General features: G+C 26.9%; 2 protein-coding genes across 6 annotated transcripts; both read left to right on the top strand.

The window, feature by feature from the left end:
• LOC141458390 (uncharacterized) lies at nt 1-5,778 on the top strand. 5 transcript variants are annotated; one of them, XM_074136298.1, is made up of 8 exons: nt 1-108; nt 448-554; nt 894-990; nt 1,330-1,437; nt 1,778-1,875; nt 2,356-2,463; nt 3,146-3,203; nt 3,734-4,355. In XM_074136298.1, exons 1-5 carry the CDS (start codon nt 51-53, stop codon nt 1,822-1,824), a joined length of 417 nt encoding a protein of 138 aa, XP_073992399.1. In that variant the 5' UTR covers nt 1-50; the 3' UTR covers nt 1,825-1,875; nt 2,356-2,463; nt 3,146-3,203; nt 3,734-4,355. The 5 variants fall into 5 exon arrangements, with proteins under 5 accessions (XP_073992399.1, XP_073992401.1, XP_073992402.1 ...); XM_074136300.1 differs by lacking the exons at nt 1-108; nt 448-554; nt 894-990 and adding exons at nt 4,363-4,470; nt 5,672-5,778 and having other exon boundaries at nt 1,311-1,437; nt 3,097-3,203; nt 3,734-3,781; XM_074136301.1 differs by lacking the exons at nt 1-108; nt 448-554; nt 894-990 and adding an exon at nt 4,363-5,665 and having other exon boundaries at nt 1,311-1,437; nt 3,097-3,203; nt 3,734-3,781.
• Nucleotides 5,672-19,004, top strand: LOC141458389 (uncharacterized). Its single transcript, XM_074136296.1, has 9 exons — nt 5,672-5,778; nt 6,260-6,367; nt 7,050-7,107; nt 7,589-7,696; nt 10,174-10,281; nt 10,915-11,022; nt 11,503-11,610; nt 18,075-18,182; nt 18,819-19,004. The coding sequence occupies exons 2-9, from the start codon at nt 6,320-6,322 to the stop codon at nt 18,821-18,823; spliced, it is 651 nt and encodes a 216-aa protein (XP_073992397.1). The 5' UTR covers nt 5,672-5,778; nt 6,260-6,319; the 3' UTR covers nt 18,824-19,004.
• The last annotated feature ends 1,133 nt before the right edge of the window (nt 19,005-20,137 follow it).

The following is a 20,137-nucleotide window of genomic DNA, read 5'->3' as shown; positions in this document are numbered from 1 at the left end:
GCATTCAGTTGCCAATCTAATTGTAATTCTGTACTATTCCATTCAATCAGATGGCTGAAGGAGGCATTGATGAAGCATCCATTCAATTCAACACTTACAGAGATAATAGTAAGTACATGTTTCAGTTTTAAGCATGTTATTTATCAATAATAGTTAAAGATAGCAAAAGTATACCTGTATGGATTAGATACCTACCTAATAGGTTGATTGATCTGTCTAAATTTAAACTATTCTTGCAACATTAATAAAAATATGTTTTAAACATCCTTTCGTAAACAATTTAAATTATAAGAAGATGTTAATATATACAATATATAGTTTGAATTACAACAAAATTGTTGCATGAATCGTATCAGTTTTTTTAAGTTATAATTTGAATACATTTGTATTACTAGTAAGCTACAATGAAAACTATTTATTGTTAATAACTTTTCTTTATTTTCTCAGCATTCATTTGGCATTCTAATTGTAATTCTGTACTATTTCATTCAATCAGATGGCTGAAGGAGGCATTGATGAAGCATCCATTCAATTCAACACTTACAGAGATAATAGTAAGTACATGTTTCAGTTTTAAGCATGTTATTTATCAATAATAGTTAAAGATAGCAAAAGTATACCTGTATGGATTAGATACCTACCTAATAGGTTGATTGATCTGTCTAAATTTAAACTATTCTTGCAACATTAATAAAAATATGTTTTAAACATCCTTTCGTAAACAATTTAAATTATAAGAAGATGTTAATATATACAATATATAGTTTGAATTACAACAAAATTGTTGCATGAATCGTATCAGTTTTTTTAAGTTATAATTTGAATACATTTGTATTATTAGTAAGCTACAATGAAAACTATTTATTGTTAATAACTTTTCTTTATTTTCTCAGCATTCATTTGGCATTCTAATTGTAATTCTGTACTATTTCATTCAATCAGATGGCTTTGATGAGGCATCCATTCAATTCAACACTTACAGAGATAATAGTAAGTACATGTTTCAGTTTTAAGCATATTATTTATCAATCATAGTTAAAGATAGCAAAAGTATACCTGTATGGATTAGATACCTACCTAATAGGTTAATTGATCTGTCTAAATTTAAACTATTCTTGCAACATTAATAAAAATATGTTTTAAACATCCTTTCGTAAACAATTTAAATTATAAGAAGATGTTAATATATACAATATATAGTTTGAATTACAACAAAATTGTTGCATGAATCGTATCAGTTTTTTTAAGTTATAATTTGAATACATTTGTATTATTAGTAAGCTACAATGAAAACTATTTATTGTTAATAACTTTTCTTTATTTTCTCAGCATTCATTTGGCATTCTAATTGTAATTCTGTACTATTTCATTCAATCAGATGGCTGAAGGATGGCATTGATGAACCATCCATTCAATTTAACACATATAGAGATAATAGTAAGTACATGTTTTCAGTTTTAAGCATGTTATTTATCAATAATAGTTAATGATAATAAAAGTAAACCTGTATGGATTAGATACCTACCCAATAGGTTGATTGATCTGTCTAAATTTAAACTATTCTTGCAACTTCCATAAAAATATGTTTTAAACATCCTTTCGTAAACAATTTAAATTATAAGAAGATATTAATATATACAATATATAGTTTGAATTACCACAAAATTGTTGCATGAATCGAACCAGTTGTTTTAAGTTACTATTTGGATATATTTTCAATATTAGTAAGCTACAATGAAAACTATTTATTGTTAATAACTTTTCATTCTTTTCTTAGCATTCATTTGCCAATCTAATTGCAATTCTGTACTATCAGATAGCTGAAGGATGGCATTGATGAAGCATCCATTCAATTCAACATGTACAGCGATAATAGTAAGTACATGTTTCAGTTTTAAGCATGTTATTTATCAGTATTAGTGAAAGATAATAAAAGTACACCTGTATGGATTAGATACCTACCTAGTAGGTTGAATGATTTGACTAAATTCAAACTATTCAACAAGTATAGCTAACAGAATTAAATTTTTTAGTTTTAATCATTTTATTTATCAGTATTAGTGTAAGATAATAAAAGTATACGTGTATGTATTAGATACCTACCTAATAGGTTGATTGATCTGTCAAAATTTAAACTATTCTTGCAACTTTCATAAAAATATGTTTTTAACATCCTTTCTTAAACAATTTAAATTATAAGAACATATTAATATATACAATATATAGTTTGAATTACCACAAAATTGTTGCATGAATCGAACCAGTTGTTTTAAGCTACAATTAAGATATATTTTCAATATTAGTAAGCTACAATGAAAACTATTTATTGTTAATAACTTTTCATTCTTTTCTCAGCATTCATTTGCCAATCTAATTGTAACTCTGTACTATTCCATTCAATCAGATGGCTGAAGGATGGCATTGATGAACCATCCATTCAATTTAACACATATAGAGATAATAGTAAGTATATGTTTTCAGTTTTAAGCATGTTATTTATCAATAATAGTTAATGATAATAAAAGTAAACCTGTATGGATTAGATACCTACCTAATAGGTTGAATGATTTGTCTAAATTCAAACTATTCTACTCTTACTGCTGAATGTAAGTACATTTTTTCACTTTTCCGTATGTTATTTATCATTAATGGTTTATGATAATAAAAAGATATGTGTATGGATTAGATACTATGTAATAGGTTTAATGATTCGGCTAAATTGAAACTATTCAACATGGTACAGCTAACAGAAGTACATGTTTCAGTTTTAAGTATGTTATTTATCAGTAATAGTTAAAGATAGCAAAAGTATACGTGTATGGATTAGATACCTACCTAATAGGTTGATTGATTTGTGTAAATTTAAATTATTCTTGCAAGTTCCATAAAAATATGTTTTAAAAGTTTTAAACATCTTTTCGAAAACAATTTAAATTATAAGAAGATGTTAATATATACAATATATAGTTTGAATTACTACAAAATTGTTGCATGAATCGTACCAGTAGTTTTAAGTCATAATTTTAATACATTTTCAATATTAGTAAGCTACAATGAAAACTATTTATTGTTAATAACTTTTCATTCTTTTCTCAGCATTCATTTGCCAATCTAATTGCAATTCTGTACTATTCCATTCAATCAGATGGCTGAAGGAGGCATTGATGAAGCATCCATTCAATTCAACACTTACAGAGATAATAGTAAGTACATGTTTCAGTTTTAAGCATGTTATTTATCAATAATAGTTAAAGATAGCAAAGGTATACGTGTATGGATTAGATACCTACCTAATAGGTTGAATGATTTGTCTAAATTCAAACTATTCAGCACGTATAGCTAACAGAATTACATTTTTTCAGTTTTAAGCATCTTATTTATCAGTATTAGTGTAAGATAATAAAAGTATACGTGTATGTATTAGATACCTACCTAATAGGTTGATTGATTTGTCTAAATTTAAACTATTCTTGCAACTTTCATAAAAATATGTTTTCAACATCCTTTCTTAAACAATTTAAATTATAAGAAGATGTTAATATATACAATATATAGTTTGAATTACCACAAAATTGTTGCATGAATCGTACCAGCTGTTTTAAGTTATAATGTGAATACATTTTTAATATTAGTAAGCTACAATGAAAACAATTTATTGTTAATAACTTGTCTTTATTTTCTCAGCATTCATTTGGCATTCTAATTGTAATTCTGTACTATTTCATTCAATCAGATGGCTTTGATGACGCATCCTTTCAATTCATCACGTACAGAGATAATAGTAAGTACATGTTTTCAGTTTTAAGCATGTTATTTATCAGTAATAGTTAATGATAGCAAAAGTATACGTCTATGAATTATATGAAAATTGAATATGAAAGTAATTGCATACCATGAGAATTAGAGTTTCATCTTTAGATTACATTTTTACATATAAACAGTTAGTTATTGTATGGATTAGATACCTACCTAGTAGGTTGAATGATTTGACTAAATTCAAACTATTCAACACGTACAGCTAACAGAATTAATTTTTTTAGTTTTAATCATCTTATTTATCTGTATTAGTGAAAGATAATAAAAGTATACGTGTATGGATTAGATACCTACCCAATAGGTTGATTGATCTGTCTAAATTTAAACTATTCTTGTAACTTCCATAAAAATATGTTTTAAACATCCTTTCGTAAACAATTTAAATTATAAGAAGATATTAATATATACAATATATAGTTTGAATTACCACAAAATTGTTGCATGAATCGAACCAGTTGTTTTAAGCTACAATTAGGATATATTTTCAATATTAGTAAGCTACAATGAAAACTATTTATTGTTAATAACTTTTCATTCTTTTCTCAGCATTCATTTGCCAATCTAATTGTAACTCTGTACTATTCCATTCAATCAGATGGCTGAAGGATGGCATTGATGAAGCATCCATTCAATTTAACACATATAGAGATAATAGTAAGTACATGTTTTCAGTTTTAAGCATGTTATTTATCAATAATAGTTAATGATAATAAAAGTAAACCTGTATGGATTAGATACCTACCTAATAGGTTGAATGATTTGTCTAAATTCAAACTATTCTACTCTTACTGCTGAATGTAAGTACATTTTTTCACTTTTCCGTATGTTATTTATCATTAATGGTTTATGATAATAAAAAGATATGTGTATGGATTAGATACTATGTAATAGGTTTAATGATTCGGCTAAATTAAAACTATTCAACATGGTACAGCTAACAGAAGTACATGTTTCAGTTTTAAGTATGTTATTTATCAGTAATAGTTAAAGATAGCAAAAGTATACGTGTATGGATTAGATACCTACCTAATAGGTTGAATGATCTGTCTAAATTCAAACTATTCTACTCTTACTGCTGAAAGTAAGTACATTTTTTCACTTTTCCGTATGTTATTTATCATTAATGGTTTATGATAATAAAAAGATATGTGTATGGATTAGATACTATGTAATAGGTTTAATGATTCGGCTAAATTAAAACTATTCAACATGGTACAGCTAACAGAAGTACATGTTTCAGTTTTAAGTATGTTATTTATCAGTAATAGTTAAAGATAGCAAAAGTATACGTGTATGGATTAGATACCTACCTAATAGGTTGAATGATTTGTCTAAATTCAAACTATTCTACTCTTACTGCTGAAAGTAAGTACATTTTTTCACTTTTCCGTATGTTATTTATCATTAATGGTTTATGATAATAAAAAGATATGTGTATGGATTAGATACTATGTAATAGGTTTAATGATTCGGCTAAATTAAAACTATTCAACATGGTACAGCAAACAGAAGTACATGTTTCAGTTTTAAGTATGTTATTTATCAGTAATAGTTAAGGATAGCAAAAGTATACGTGTATGGATTAGATACCTACCTAATAGGTTGATTGATTTGTGTAAATTTAAATTATTCTTGCAAGTTCCATAAAAATATGTTTTAAAAGTTTTAAACATCTTTTCGAAAACAATTTAAATTATAAGAAGATGTTAATATATACAATATATAGTTTGAATTACTACAAAATTGTTGCATGAATCGTACCAGTAGTTTTAAGTCATAATTTTAATACATTTTCAATATTAGTAAGCTACAATGAAAACTATTTATTGTTAATAACTTTTCATTCTTTTCTCAGCATTCACTTGCCAATCTAATTGCAATTCTGTACTATTCCATTCAATCAGATGGCTGAAGGAGGCATTGATGAAGCATCCATTCAATTCAACACTTACAGAGATAATAGTAAGTACATGTTTCAGTTTTAAGCATGTTATTTATCAATAATAGTTAAAGTTAGCAAAGGTATACGTGTATGGATTAGATACCTACCTAATAGGTTGAATGATTTGTCTAAATTCAAACTATTCAACACGTTTGGCTAACAGAATTACATTTTTTCAGTTTTAAGCATCTTATTTATCAGTATTAGTGTAAGATAATAAAAGTATACGTGTATGTATTAGATACCTACCTAATAGGTTGATTGATCTGTCAAAATTTAAACTATTCTTGCAACTTTCATAAAAATATGTTTTCAACATCCTTTCTTAAACAATTTAAATTATAAGAAGATATTAATATATACAATATATAGTTTGAATTACCACAAAATTGTTGCATGAATCGAACCAGTTGTTTTAAGCTACAATTAGGATATATTTTCAATATTAGTAAGCTACAATGAAAACTATTTATTGTTAATAACTTTTCATTCTTTTCTCAGCATTCATTTGCCAATCTAATTGTAACTCTGTACTATTCCATTCAATCAGATGGCTGAAGGATGGCATTGATGAACCATCCATTCAATTTAACACATATAGAGATAATAGTAAGTACATGTTTTCAGTTTTAAGCATGTTATTTATCAATAATAGTTAATGATAATAAAAGTAAACCTGTATGGATTAGATACCTACCTAATAGGTTGAATGATTTGTCTAAATTCAAACTATTCTACTCTTACTGCTGAAAGTAAGTACATTTTTTCACTTTTCCGTATGTTATTTATCATTAATGGTTTATGATAATAAAAAGATATGTGTATGGATTAGATACTATGTAATAGGTTTAATGGTTCGGCTAAACTGAAACTATTCAACATGGTACAGCTAACAGAAGTACATGTTTCAGTTTTAAGTATGTTATTTATCAGTAATAGTTAAAGATAGCAAAAGTATACGTGTATGGATTAGATACCTACCTAATAGGTTGATTGATTTGTGTAAATTTAAATTATTCTTGCAAGTTCCATAAAAATATGTTTTAAAAGTTTTAAACATCTTTTCGAAAACAATTTAAATTATAAGAAGATGTTAATATATACAATATATAGTTTGAATTACTACAAAATTGTTGCATGAATCGTACCAGTAGTTTTAAGTCATAATTTTAATACATTTTCAATATTAGTAAGCTACAATGAAAACTATTTATTGTTAATAACTTTTCATTCTTTTCTCAGCATTCATTTGCCAATCTAATTGTAATTCTGTACTATTCCATTCAATCAGATGGCTGAAGGAGGCATTGATGAAGCATCCATTCAATTCAACACTTACAGAGATAATAGTAAGTACATGTTTCAGTTTTAAGCATGTTATTTATCAATAATAGTTAAAGTTAGCAAAGGTATACGTGTATGGATTAGATACCTACCTAATAGGTTGAATCATTTGTCTAAATTCAAACTATTCAACACGTATAGCTAACAGAATTACATTTTTTCAGTTTTAATCATCTGATTTATCAGTATTAGTGTAAGATAATAAAAGTATACGTGTATGGATTAGATACCTACCCAATAGGTTGATTGATCTGTCTAAATTTAAACTATTCTTGCAACTTTCATAAAAATATGTTTTCAACATCGTTTCTTAAACAATTTAAATTATAAGAAGATATTAATATATACAATATATAGTTTGAATTACCACAAAATTGTTGCATGAATCGAACCAGTTGTTTTAAGCTACAATTAGGATATATTTTCAATATTAGTAAGCTACAATGAAAACTATTTATTGTTAATAACTTTTCATTCTTTTCTCAGCATTCATTTGCCAATCTAATTGTAACTCTGTACTATTCCATTCAATCAGATGGCTGAAGGATGGCATTGATGAACCATCCATTCAATTTAACACATATAGAGATAATAGTAAGTACATGTTTTCAGTTTTAAGCATGTTATTTATCAATAATAGTTAATGATAATAAAAGTAAACCTGTATGGATTAGATACCTACCTAATAGGTTGAATGATTTGTCTAAATTCAAACTATTCTACTCTTACTGCTGAAAGTAAGTACATTTTTTCACTTTTCCGTATGTTATTTATCATTAATGGTTTATGATAATAAAAAGATATGTGTATGGATTAGATACTATGTAATAGGTTTAATGGTTCGGCTAAACTGAAACTATTCAACATGGTACAGCTAACAGAAGTACATGTTTCAGTTTTAAGTATGTTATTTATCAGTAATAGTTAAAGATAGCAAAAGTATACGTGTATGGATTAGATACCTACCTAATAGGTTGATTGATTTGTGTAAATTTAAATTATTCTTGCAAGTTCCATAAAAATATGTTTTAAAAGTTTTAAACATCTTTTCGAAAACAATTTAAATTATAAGAAGATGTTAATATATACAATATATAGTTTGAATTACTACAAAATTGTTGCATGAATCGTACCAGTAGTTTTAAGTCATAATTTTAATACATTTTCAATATTAGTAAGCTACAATGAAAACTATTTATTGTTAATAACTTTTCATTCTTTTCTCAGCATTCATTTGCCAATCTAATTGCAATTCTGTACTATTCCATTCAATCAGATGGCTGAAGGAGGCATTGATGAAGCATCCATTCAATTCAACACTTACAGAGATAATAGTAAGTACATGTTTCAGTTTTAAGCATGTTATTTATCAATAATAGTTAAAGATAGCAAAGGTATACGTGTATGGATTAGATACCTACCTAATAGGTTGAATGATTTGTCTAAATTCAAACTATTCAGCACGTATAGCTAACAGAATTACATTTTTTCAGTTTTAAGCATCTTATTTATCAGTATTAGTGTAAGATAATAAAAGTATACGTGTATGTATTAGATACCTACCTAATAGGTTGATTGATTTGTCTAAATTTAAACTATTCTTGCAACTTTCATAAAAATATGTTTTCAACATCCTTTCTTAAACAATTTAAATTATAAGAAGATGTTAATATATACAATATATAGTTTGAATTACCACAAAATTGTTGCATGAATCGTACCAGCTGTTTTAAGTTATAATGTGAATACATTTTTAATATTAGTAAGCTACAATGAAAACAATTTTTTGTTAATAACTTGTCTTTATTTTCTCAGCATTCATTTGGCATTCTAATTGTAATTCTGTACTATTTCATTCAATCAGATGGCTTTGATGACGCATCCTTTCAATTCATCACGTACAGAGATAATAGTAAGTACATGTTTTCAGTTTTAAGCATGTTATTTATCAGTAATAGTTAATGATAGCAAAAGTATACGTCTATGAATTATATGAAAATTGAATATGAAAGTAATTGCATACCATGAGAATTAGAGTTTCATCTTTAGATTACATTTTTACATATAAACAGTTAGTTATTGTATGGATTAGATACCTACCTAGTAGGTTGAATGATTTGACTAAATTCAAACTATTCAACACGTACAGCTAACAGAATTAATTTTTTTAGTTTTAATCATCTTATTTATCTGTATTAGTGAAAGATAATAAAAGTATACGTGTATGGATTAGATACCTACCCAATAGGTTGATTGATCTGTCTAAATTTAAACTATTCTTGTAACTTCCATAAAAATATGTTTTAAACATCCTTTCGTAAACAATTTAAATTATAAGAAGATATTAATATATACAATATATAGTTTTAATTACCACAAAATTGTTGCATGAATCGAACCAGTTGTTTTAAGCTACAATTAGGATATATTTTCAATATTAGTAAGCTACAATGAAAACTATTTATTGTTAATAACTTTTCATTCTTTTCTCAGCATTCATTTGCCAATCTAATTGCAATTCTGTACTATCAGATAGCTGAAGGATGGCATTCATGAAGCATCCATACAATTCAACACGTACAGAGATAACAGTAAGCACATATTTCAGTTTTGAGCATGTTATTTAACAGTATTAGTGAAAGATAATAAATGTACACCTGTATGGATTAGATACCTACCTAGTAGGTTGAATGATTTGACTAAATTCAAACTATTCAACACGTACAGCTAACAGAATTAATTTTTTTAGTTTTAATCATCTGATTTATCAGTATTAGTGTAAGATAATAAAAGTATACGTGTATGTATTAGATACCTACCTAATAGGTTGATTGATCTGTCAAAATTTAAACTATTCTTGCAACTTACATAAAAAGATGTTTTCAACATCCTTTCTTAAACAATTTAAATTATAAGAAGATATTAATATATACAATATATAGTTTTAATTACCACAAAATTGTTGCATGAATCGAACCAGTTGTTTTAAGCTACAATTAGGATATATTTTCAATATTAGTAAGCTACAATGAAAACTGTTTATTGTTAATAACTTTTCGTTCTTTTCTCAGCCTTCATTTGCCAATCTAATTGTAATTCTGTACTATTCCATTCAATCAGATGGCTGAAGGATGGCATTGATGAAGCATCCATTCAATTTAACACATATAGAGATAATAGTAAGTACATGTTTTCAGTTTTAAGCATGTTATTTATCAATAATAGTTAATGATAATAAAAGTAAACCTGTATGGATTAGATACCTACCTAATAGGTTGAATGATTTGTCTAAATTCAAACTATTCTACTCTTACTGCTGAAAGTAAGTACATTTTTTCACTTTTCCGTATGTTATTTATCATTAATGGTTTATGATAATAAAAAGATATGTGTATGGATTAGATACTATGTAATAGGTTTAATGATTCGGCTAAATTAAAACTATTCAACATGGTACAGCTAACAGAAGTACATGTTTCAGTTTTAAGTATGTTATTTATCAGTAATAGTTAAAGATAGCAAAAGTATACGTGTATGGATTAGATACCTACCTAATAGGTTGATTGATTTGTGTAAATTTAAATTATTCTTGCAAGTTCCATAAAAATATGTTTTAAAAGTTTTAAACATCTTTTCGAAAACAATTTAAATTATAAGAAGATGTTAATATATACAATATATAGTTTGAATTACTACAAAATTGTTGCATGAATCGTACCAGTAGTTTTAAGTCATAATTTTAATACATTTTCAATATTAGTAAGCTACAATGAAAACTATTTATTGTTAATAACTTTTCATTCTTTTCTCAGCCTTCATTTGCCAATCTAATTGTAATTCTGTACTATTCCATTCAATCAGATGGCTGAAGGATGGCATTGATGAAGCACCCATTCAATTCAACATGTACAGCGATAATAGTAAGTACATGTTTCAGTTTTAAGCATGTCATTTATCAGTATTAGTGAAAGATAATAAAAGTACACCTGTATGGATTAGATACCTACCTAGTAGGTTGAATGATTTGACTAAATTCAAACTATTCAACACGTATAGCTAACAGAATTAAATTTTTTAGTTTTAATCACTTTATTTATCAGTATTAGTGTAAGATAATAAAAGTATACGTGTATGTATTAGATACCTACCTAATAGGTTGATTGATCTGTCAAAATTTAAACTATTCTTGCAACTTTCATAAAAATATGTTTTCAACATCGTTTCTTAAACAATTTAAATTATAAGAAGATATTAATATATACAATATATAGTTTGAATTACCACAAAATTGTTGCATGAATCGAACCAGTTGTTTTAAGCTACAATTAGGATATATTTTCAATATTAGTAAGCTACAATGAAAACTATTTATTGTTAATAACTTTTCATTCTTTTCTCAGCATTCATTTGCCAATCTAATTGTAACTCTGTACTATTCCATTCAATCAGATGGCTGAAGGATGGCATTGATGAAGCATCCATTCAATTTAACACATATAGAGATAATAGTAAGTACATGTTTTCAGTTTTAAGCATGTTATTTATCAATAATAGTTAATGATAATAAAAGTAAACCTGTATGGATTAGATACCTACCTAATAGGTTGAATGATTTGTCTAAATTCAAACTATTCTACTCTTACTGCTGAAAGTAAGTACATTTTTTCACTTTTCCGTATGTTATTTATCATTAATGGTTTATGATAATAAAAAGATATGTGTATGGATTAGATACTATGTAATAGGTTTAATGATTCGGCTAAATTAAAACTATTCAACATGGTACAGCTAACAGAAGTACATGTTTCAGTTTTAAGTATGTTATTTATCAGTAATAGTTAAGGATAGCAAAAGTATACGTGTATGGATTAGATACCTACCTAATAGGTTGATTGATTTGTGTAAATTTAAATTATTCTTGCAAGTTCCATAAAAATATGTTTTAAAAGTTTTAAACATCTTTTCGAAAACAATTTAAATTATAAGAAGATGTTAATATATACAATATATAGTTTGAATTACTACAAAATTGTTGCATGAATCGTACCAGTAGTTTTAAGTCATAATTTTAATACATTTTCAATATTAGTAAGCTACAATGAAAACTATTTATTGTTAATAACTTTTCATTCTTTTCTCAGCATTCATTTGCCAATCTAATTGCAATTCTGTACTATTCCATTCAATCAGATGGCTGAAGGAGGCATTGATGAAGCATCCATTCAATTCAACACTTACAGAGATAATAGTAAGTACATGTTTCAGTTTTAAGCATGTTATTTATCAATAATAGTTAAAGTTAGCAAAGGTATACGTGTATGGATTAGATACCTACCTAATAGGTTGAATGATTTGTCTAAATTCAAACTATTCAACACGTTTGGCTAACAGAATTACATTTTTTCAGTTTTAAGCATCTTATTTATCAGTATTAGTGTAAGATAATAAAAGTATACGTGTATGTATTAGATACCTACCTAATAGGTTGATTGATCTGTCAAAATTTAAACTATTCTTGCAACTTTCATAAAAATATGTTTTCAACATCCTTTCTTAAACAATTTAAATTATAAGAAGATATTAATATATACAATATATAGTTTGAATTACCACAAAATTGTTGCATGAATCGAACCAGTTGTTTTAAGCTACAATTAGGATATATTTTCAATATTAGTAAGCTACAATGAAAACTATTTATTGTTAATAACTTTTCATTCTTTTCTCAGCATTCATTTGCCAATCTAATTGTAACTGTGTACTATTCCATTCAATCAGATGGCTGAAGGATGGCATTGATGAACCATCCATTCAATTTAACACATATAGAGATAATAGTAAGTACATGTTTTCAGTTTTAAGCATGTTATTTATCAATAATAGTTAATGATAATAAAAGTAAACCTGTATGGATTAGATACCTACCTAATAGGTTGAATGATTTGTCTAAATTCAAACTATTCTACTCTTACTGCTGAAAGTAAGTACATTTTTTCACTTTTCCGTATGTTATTTATCATTAATGGTTTATGATAATAAAAAGATATGTGTATGGATTAGATACTATGTAATAGGTTTAATGGTTCGGCTAAACTGAAACTATTCAACATGGTACAGCTAACAGAAGTACATGTTTCAGTTTTAAGTATGTTATTTATCAGTAATAGTTAAAGATAGCAAAAGTATACGTGTATGGATTAGATACCTACCTAATAGGTTGATTGATTTGTGTAAATTTAAATTATTCTTGCAAGTTCCATAAAAATATGTTTTAAAAGTTTTAAACATCTTTTCGAAAACAATTTAAATTATAAGAAGATGTTAATATATACAATATATAGTTTGAATTACTACAAAATTGTTGCATGAATCGTACCAGTAGTTTTAAGTCATAATTTTAATACATTTTCAATATTAGTAAGCTACAATGAAAACTATTTATTGTTAATAACTTTTCATTCTTTTCTCAGCATTCATTTGCCAATCTAATTGCAATTCTGTACTATTCCATTCAATCAGATGGCTGAAGGAGGCATTGATGAAGCATCCATTCAATTCAACACTTACAGAGATAATAGTAAGTACATGTTTCAGTTTTAAGCATGTTATTTATCAATAATAGTTAAAGTTAGCAAAGGTATACGTGTATGGATTAGATACCTACCTAATAGGTTGAATGATTTGTCTAAATTCAAACTATTCAACACGTTTGGCTAACAGAATTACATTTTTTCAGTTTTAAGCATCTTATTTATCAGTATTAGTGTAAGATAATAAAAGTATACGTGTATGTATTAGATACCTACCTAATAGGTTGATTGATCTGTCAAAATTTAAACTATTCTTGCAACTTTCATAAAAATATGTTTTCAACATCCTTTCTTAAACAATTTAAATTATAAGAAGATATTAATATATACAATATATAGTTTGAATTACCACAAAATTGTTGCATGAATCGAACCAGTTGTTTTAAGCTACAATTAGGATATATTTTCAATATTAGTAAGCTACAATGAAAACTATTTATTGTTAATAACTTTTCATTCTTTTCTCAGCATTCATTTGCCAATCTAATTGTAACTGTGTACTATTCCATTCAATCAGATGGCTGAAGGATGGCATTGATGAACCATCCATTCAATTTAACACATATAGAGATAATAGTAAGTACATGTTTTCAGTTTTAAGCATGTTATTTATCAATAATAGTTAATGATAATAAAAGTAAACCTGTATGGATTAGATACCTACCTAATAGGTTGAATGATTTGTCTAAATTCAAACTATTCTACTCTTACTGCTGAAAGTAAGTACATTTTTTCACTTTTCCGTATGTTATTTATCATTAATGGTTTATGATAATAAAAAGATATGTGTATGGATTAGATACTATGTAATAGGTTTAATGGTTCGGCTAAACTGAAACTATTCAACATGGTACAGCTAACAGAAGTACATGTTTCAGTTTTAAGTATGTTATTTATCAGTAATAGTTAAAGATAGCAAAAGTATACGTGTATGGATTAGATACCTACCTAATAGGTTGATTGATTTGTGTAAATTTAAATTATTCTTGCAAGTTCCATAAAAATATGTTTTAAAAGTTTTAAACATCTTTTCGAAAACAATTTAAATTATAAGAAGATGTTAATATATACAATATATAGTTTGAATTACTACAAAATTGTTGCATGAATCGTACCAGTAGTTTTAAGTCATAATTTTAATACATTTTCAATATTAGTAAGCTACAATGAAAACTATTTATTGTTAATAACTTTTCATTCTTTTCTCAGCATTCATTTGCCAATCTAATTGTAATTCTGTACTATTCCATTCAATCAGATGGCTGAAGGAGGCATTGATGAAGCATCCATTCAATTCAACACTTACACAGATAATAGTAAGTACATGTTTCAGTTTTAAGCATGTTATTTATCAATAATAGTTAAAGTTAGCAAAGGTATACGTGTATGGATTAGATACCTACCTAATAGGTTGAATCATTTGTCTAAATTCAAACTATTCAACACGTATAGCTAACAGAATTACATTTTTTCAGTTTTAATCATCTGATTTATCAGTATTAGTGTAAGATAATAAAAGTATACGTGTATGGATTAGATACCTACCCAATAGGTTGATTGATCTGTCTAAATTTAAACTATTCTTGCAACTTTCATAAAAATATGTTTTCAACATCGTTTCTTAAACAATTTAAATTATAAGAAGATATTAATATATACAATATATAGTTTGAATTACCACAAAATTGTTGCATGAATCGAACCAGTTGTTTTAAGCTACAATTGGGATATATTTTCAATATTAGTAAGCTACAATGAAAACTATTTATTGTTAATAACTTTTCATTCTTTTCTCAGCATTCATTTGCCAATCTAATTGTAACTCTGTACTATTCCATTCAATCAGATGGCTGAAGGATGGCATTGATGAACCATCCATTCAATTTAACACATATAGAGATAATAGTAAGTACATGTTTTCAGTTTTAAGCATGTTATTTATCAATAATAGTTAATGATAATAAAAGTAAACCTGTATGGATTAGATACCTACCTAATAGGTTGAATGATTTGTCTAAATTCAAACTATTCTACTCTTACTGCTGAAAGTAAGTACATTTTTTCACTTTTCCGTATGTTATTTATCATTAATGGTTTATGATAATAAAAAGATATGTGTATGGATTAGATACTATGTAATAGGTTTAATGGTTCGGCTAAACTGAAACTATTCAACATGGTACAGCTAACAGAAGTACATGTTTCAGTTTTAAGTATGTTATTTATCAGTAATAGTTAAAGATAGCAAAAGTATACGTGTATGGATTAGATACCTACCTAATAGGTTGATTGATTTGTGTAAATTTAAATTATTCTTGCATGTTCCATAAAAATATGTTTTAAAAGTTTTAAACATCTTTTCGAAAACAATTTAAATTATAAGAAGATGTTAATATATACAATATATAGTTTGAATTACTACAAAATTGTTGCATGAATCGTACCAGTAGTTTTAAGTCATAATTTTAATACATTTTCAATATTAGTAAGCTACAATGAAAACTATTTATTGTTAATAACTTTTCATTCTTTTCTCAGCATTCATTTGCCAATCTAATTGTAATTCTGTACTATTCCATTCAATCAGATGGCTGAAGGAGGCATTGATGAAGCATCCATTCAATTCAACACTTACAGAGATAATAGTAAGTACATGTTTCAGTTTTAAGCATGTTATTTATCAATAATAGTTAAAGTTAGCAAAGGTATACGTGTATGGATTAGATACCTACCTAATAGGTTGAATCATTTGTCTAAATTCAAACTATTCAACACGTATAGCTAACAGAATTACATTTTTTCAGTTTTAATCATCTGATTTATCAGTATTAGTGTAAGATAATAAAAGTATACGTGTATGGATTAGATACCTACCCAATAGGTTGATTGATCTGTCTAAATTTAAACTATTCTTGCAACTTTCATAAAAATATGTTTTCAACATCCTTTCTTAAACAATTTAAATTATAAGAAGATATTAATATATACAATATATAGTTTGAATTACCACAAAATTGTTGCATGAATCGAACCAGTTGTTTTAAGCTACAATTAGGATATATTTTCAATATTAGTAAGCTACAGTGAAAACAATTTATTGTTAATAACTTTTCTTTATTTTCTCAGCATTCATTTGGCATTCTAATTGTAATTCTGTACTATTTCATTCAATCAGATGGCTTTGATGACGCATCCTTTCAATTCATCACGTACAGAGATAATAGTAAGTACATGTTTTCAGTTTTAAGCATGTTATTTATCAGTAATAGTTAATGATAGCAAAAGTATACGTCTATGAATTATATGAAAATTGAATATGAAAGTAATTGCATACCATGAGAATTAGAGTTTCATCTTTAGATTACATTTTTACATATAAACAGTTAGTTATTGTATGGATTAGATCCCTACCTAGTAGGTTGAATGATTTGACTAAATTCAAACTATTCAACACGTACAGCTAACAGAATTAATTTTTTTAGTTTTAATCATCTTATTTATCTGTATTAGTGAAAGATAATAAAAGTATACGTGTATGGATTAGATACCTACCCAATAGGTTGATTGATCTGTCTAAATTTAAACTATTCTTGCAACTTCCATAAAAATATGTTTTAAACATCCTTTCGTAAACAATTTAAATTATAAGAAGATATTAATATATACAATATATAGTTTGAATTACCACAAAATTGTTGCATGAATCGAACCAGTTGTTTTAAGTTACTATTTGGATATATTTTCAATATTAGTAAGCTACAATGAAAACTATTTATTGTTAATAACTTTTCATTTTTTTCTTAGCATTCATTTGCCAATCTAATTGCAATTCTGTACTATCAGATAGCTGAAGGATGGCATTCATGAAGCATCCATTCAATTCTACACGTACAGAGATAACAGTAAGCACATATTTCAGTTTTAAGCATGTTATTTATCAGTATTAGTGAAAGATAATAAATGTACACCTGTATGGATTAGATACCTACCTAATAGGTTGAATGATTTGACTAAATTCAAACTATTCAACACGTACAGCTAACAGAATTAAATTTTTTAGTTTTAATCATCTGATTTATCAGTATTAGTGTAAGATAATAAAAGTATACGTGTATGTATTAGATACCTACCTAATAGGTTGATTGATCTGTCAAAATTTAAACTATTCTTGCAACTTTCATAAAAATATGTTTTCAACATCCTTTCTTAAACAATTTAAATTATAAGAAGATATTAATATATACAATATATAGTTTGAATTACCACAAAATTGTTGCATGAATCGAACCAGTTGTTTTAAGCTACAATTAGGATATATTTTCAATATTAGTAAGCTACAATGAAAACTATTTATTGTTAATAACTTTTCATTCTTTTCTCAGCCTTCATTTGCCAATCTAATTGTAATTCTGTACTATTCCATTCAATCAGATGGCTGAAAGATGGCATTGATGAAGCATCCATTCAATTTAACACATATAGAGATAATAGTAAGTACATGTTTTCAGTTTTAAGCATGTTATTTATCAATAATAGTTAATGATAATAAAAGTAAACGTGTATGGATTAGATTGCCTTTTTACATATAAACAGTTAGTTATTGTATGGATTAGATACCTACCTAGTAGGTTGAATGTTTTGTCTAAATTAAAACTATTCAACTCTTACTGCTTACAATACGTACATGTTTTCACTTTTCAGTATGTTATTTATCATTATAGTTTATGATAATAAAAAGATATGTGTTTGGATTAGATACCTATATAATAGATTTAATGATTCGTCTAAATTGAAACTATTCAACATGTACAGCTGGCAGTAAGTTTATGTTTTCACTTTTCAGTACGTTATTTTTCATTAATAGTTAAAGATAATGAAAAGATATGTGTATAAAATAAAATTAAACGTATTAGGTATGTACCTAATAGGTTTAATGATTTGTCTAAAATCAAACTACCCAGTGGTAGGTCATTAACGTAGATCTGTTTATTTTGTCTTAGAAAAGAATGTGTATATTTTTATTGAAGTGTTTGTTATAAATAAAATTTAATGAAACTCAAAATAATTCATGTTTTATTCATTTCTCTATAAAATAAAAAATTACAATTAATAATATTGATTTTTAGACTGAAAATAGCTAATACTGGGAATACTACCTGCCAAATCCTGGACATCAAATGAAGATAAGATGGATAATATGTTGGGATACATAAAATAAAAATGTATTAATAACTTTTATTATAAATCAATTACTAAAAAAATGTATTTATTTAGGAGCTGAATAAAGAAAAACCATTAATTTGTTTAAAAAAGTCTATTTATTGACATCCTATTTTTTACATATATTAATATTTTATTAGAATTCATAAATACATAGATTAATTAAATAAAATTAAGAAAGACGTAAAAATAGTTCAAAGAAAAGCAGTCAGAGGGCGCAAAAATAAGTAAAAATGGTCGGAAGAGTCATGAGAGTGTGCATGTAAAAAAAAAATGGTTGGCAGAGTCATGAGAGTGTGCATACGAAAGTTTGAAAGTACATAGTTCTAAAAATGACCACTAGGAAGCACTGCTAGTTGTTTACGTATGTAAACATAAACAAATTTGACAGGTGTAACCTCTCCCAAACATAAACAAAATAGTTCTAAAATTTGCCACCAGGTAGCACTGCTAGTCCTCTATATATACGGGAACATAAACAAATTTTCTTCAGTACGACTTGAGTTATGCAGGGGGGTATATCGCTCGTCGCTCCAAACATATCTTGTCTAGTTTGCTACTGTCACTTCTCTTCCAAAAATCTTAATGTAGTGTAATGGTTATGGAGATGTTGTCGCTTCGACGGTCGAAAGGCAAATATTCGCCCCACCCGGCCCGGCCCGCGCAGCGAACTTTCTTATATACCCTCTGCAGGCAAGATGGCGGCGCATCATATCACCATGACAACGACCCCAGTAGAATGCCACTCCCATATCACCATGACAACGGCTACAAAGTTCAATGCCACTCCCACTAGATGACAAGCGTTGCTTTTCTTGCAAACTCTCATGACTCTGCCGACCACTTTTACTTATTTTTAATCTTTCTCAAGCACACTCTCATGACTTTCCCGACCATTGTTACTTATTTCTTTTACATGCACACTCTCATGACTCAGCTGACCATTTTTACTTGATTTTAATCTTTCTCATACACACTCTCATGACTCTACCGACCATTTTTACTTATTTTTAATCTTCCACTTGCACACTCTCATGACTCTCACGACCATTTTTACTTAATTTTATTCTTCCACTTGCACACTCTCATGACTCTCGCGACCATTTTTACTTACTTTTATTCTTTCCCATAAGCACTCTCACGACCATTTTTACTTAATTCTATTCTTCCACTTGCACACTCTCATGACTCTCGCGACCATTTTTACTTAATTTTATTCTTCCAC

Source organism: Rhodnius prolixus, unplaced genomic scaffold, assembly GCF_049639745.1.
Source record: "Rhodnius prolixus isolate KJV_2025 unplaced genomic scaffold, Rpr scaffold_5, whole genome shotgun sequence".
Taxonomy (NCBI): Eukaryota; Metazoa; Arthropoda; class Insecta; order Hemiptera; family Reduviidae; genus Rhodnius; species Rhodnius prolixus.
This window is presented reverse-complemented; position numbering and strand designations above follow the sequence as displayed.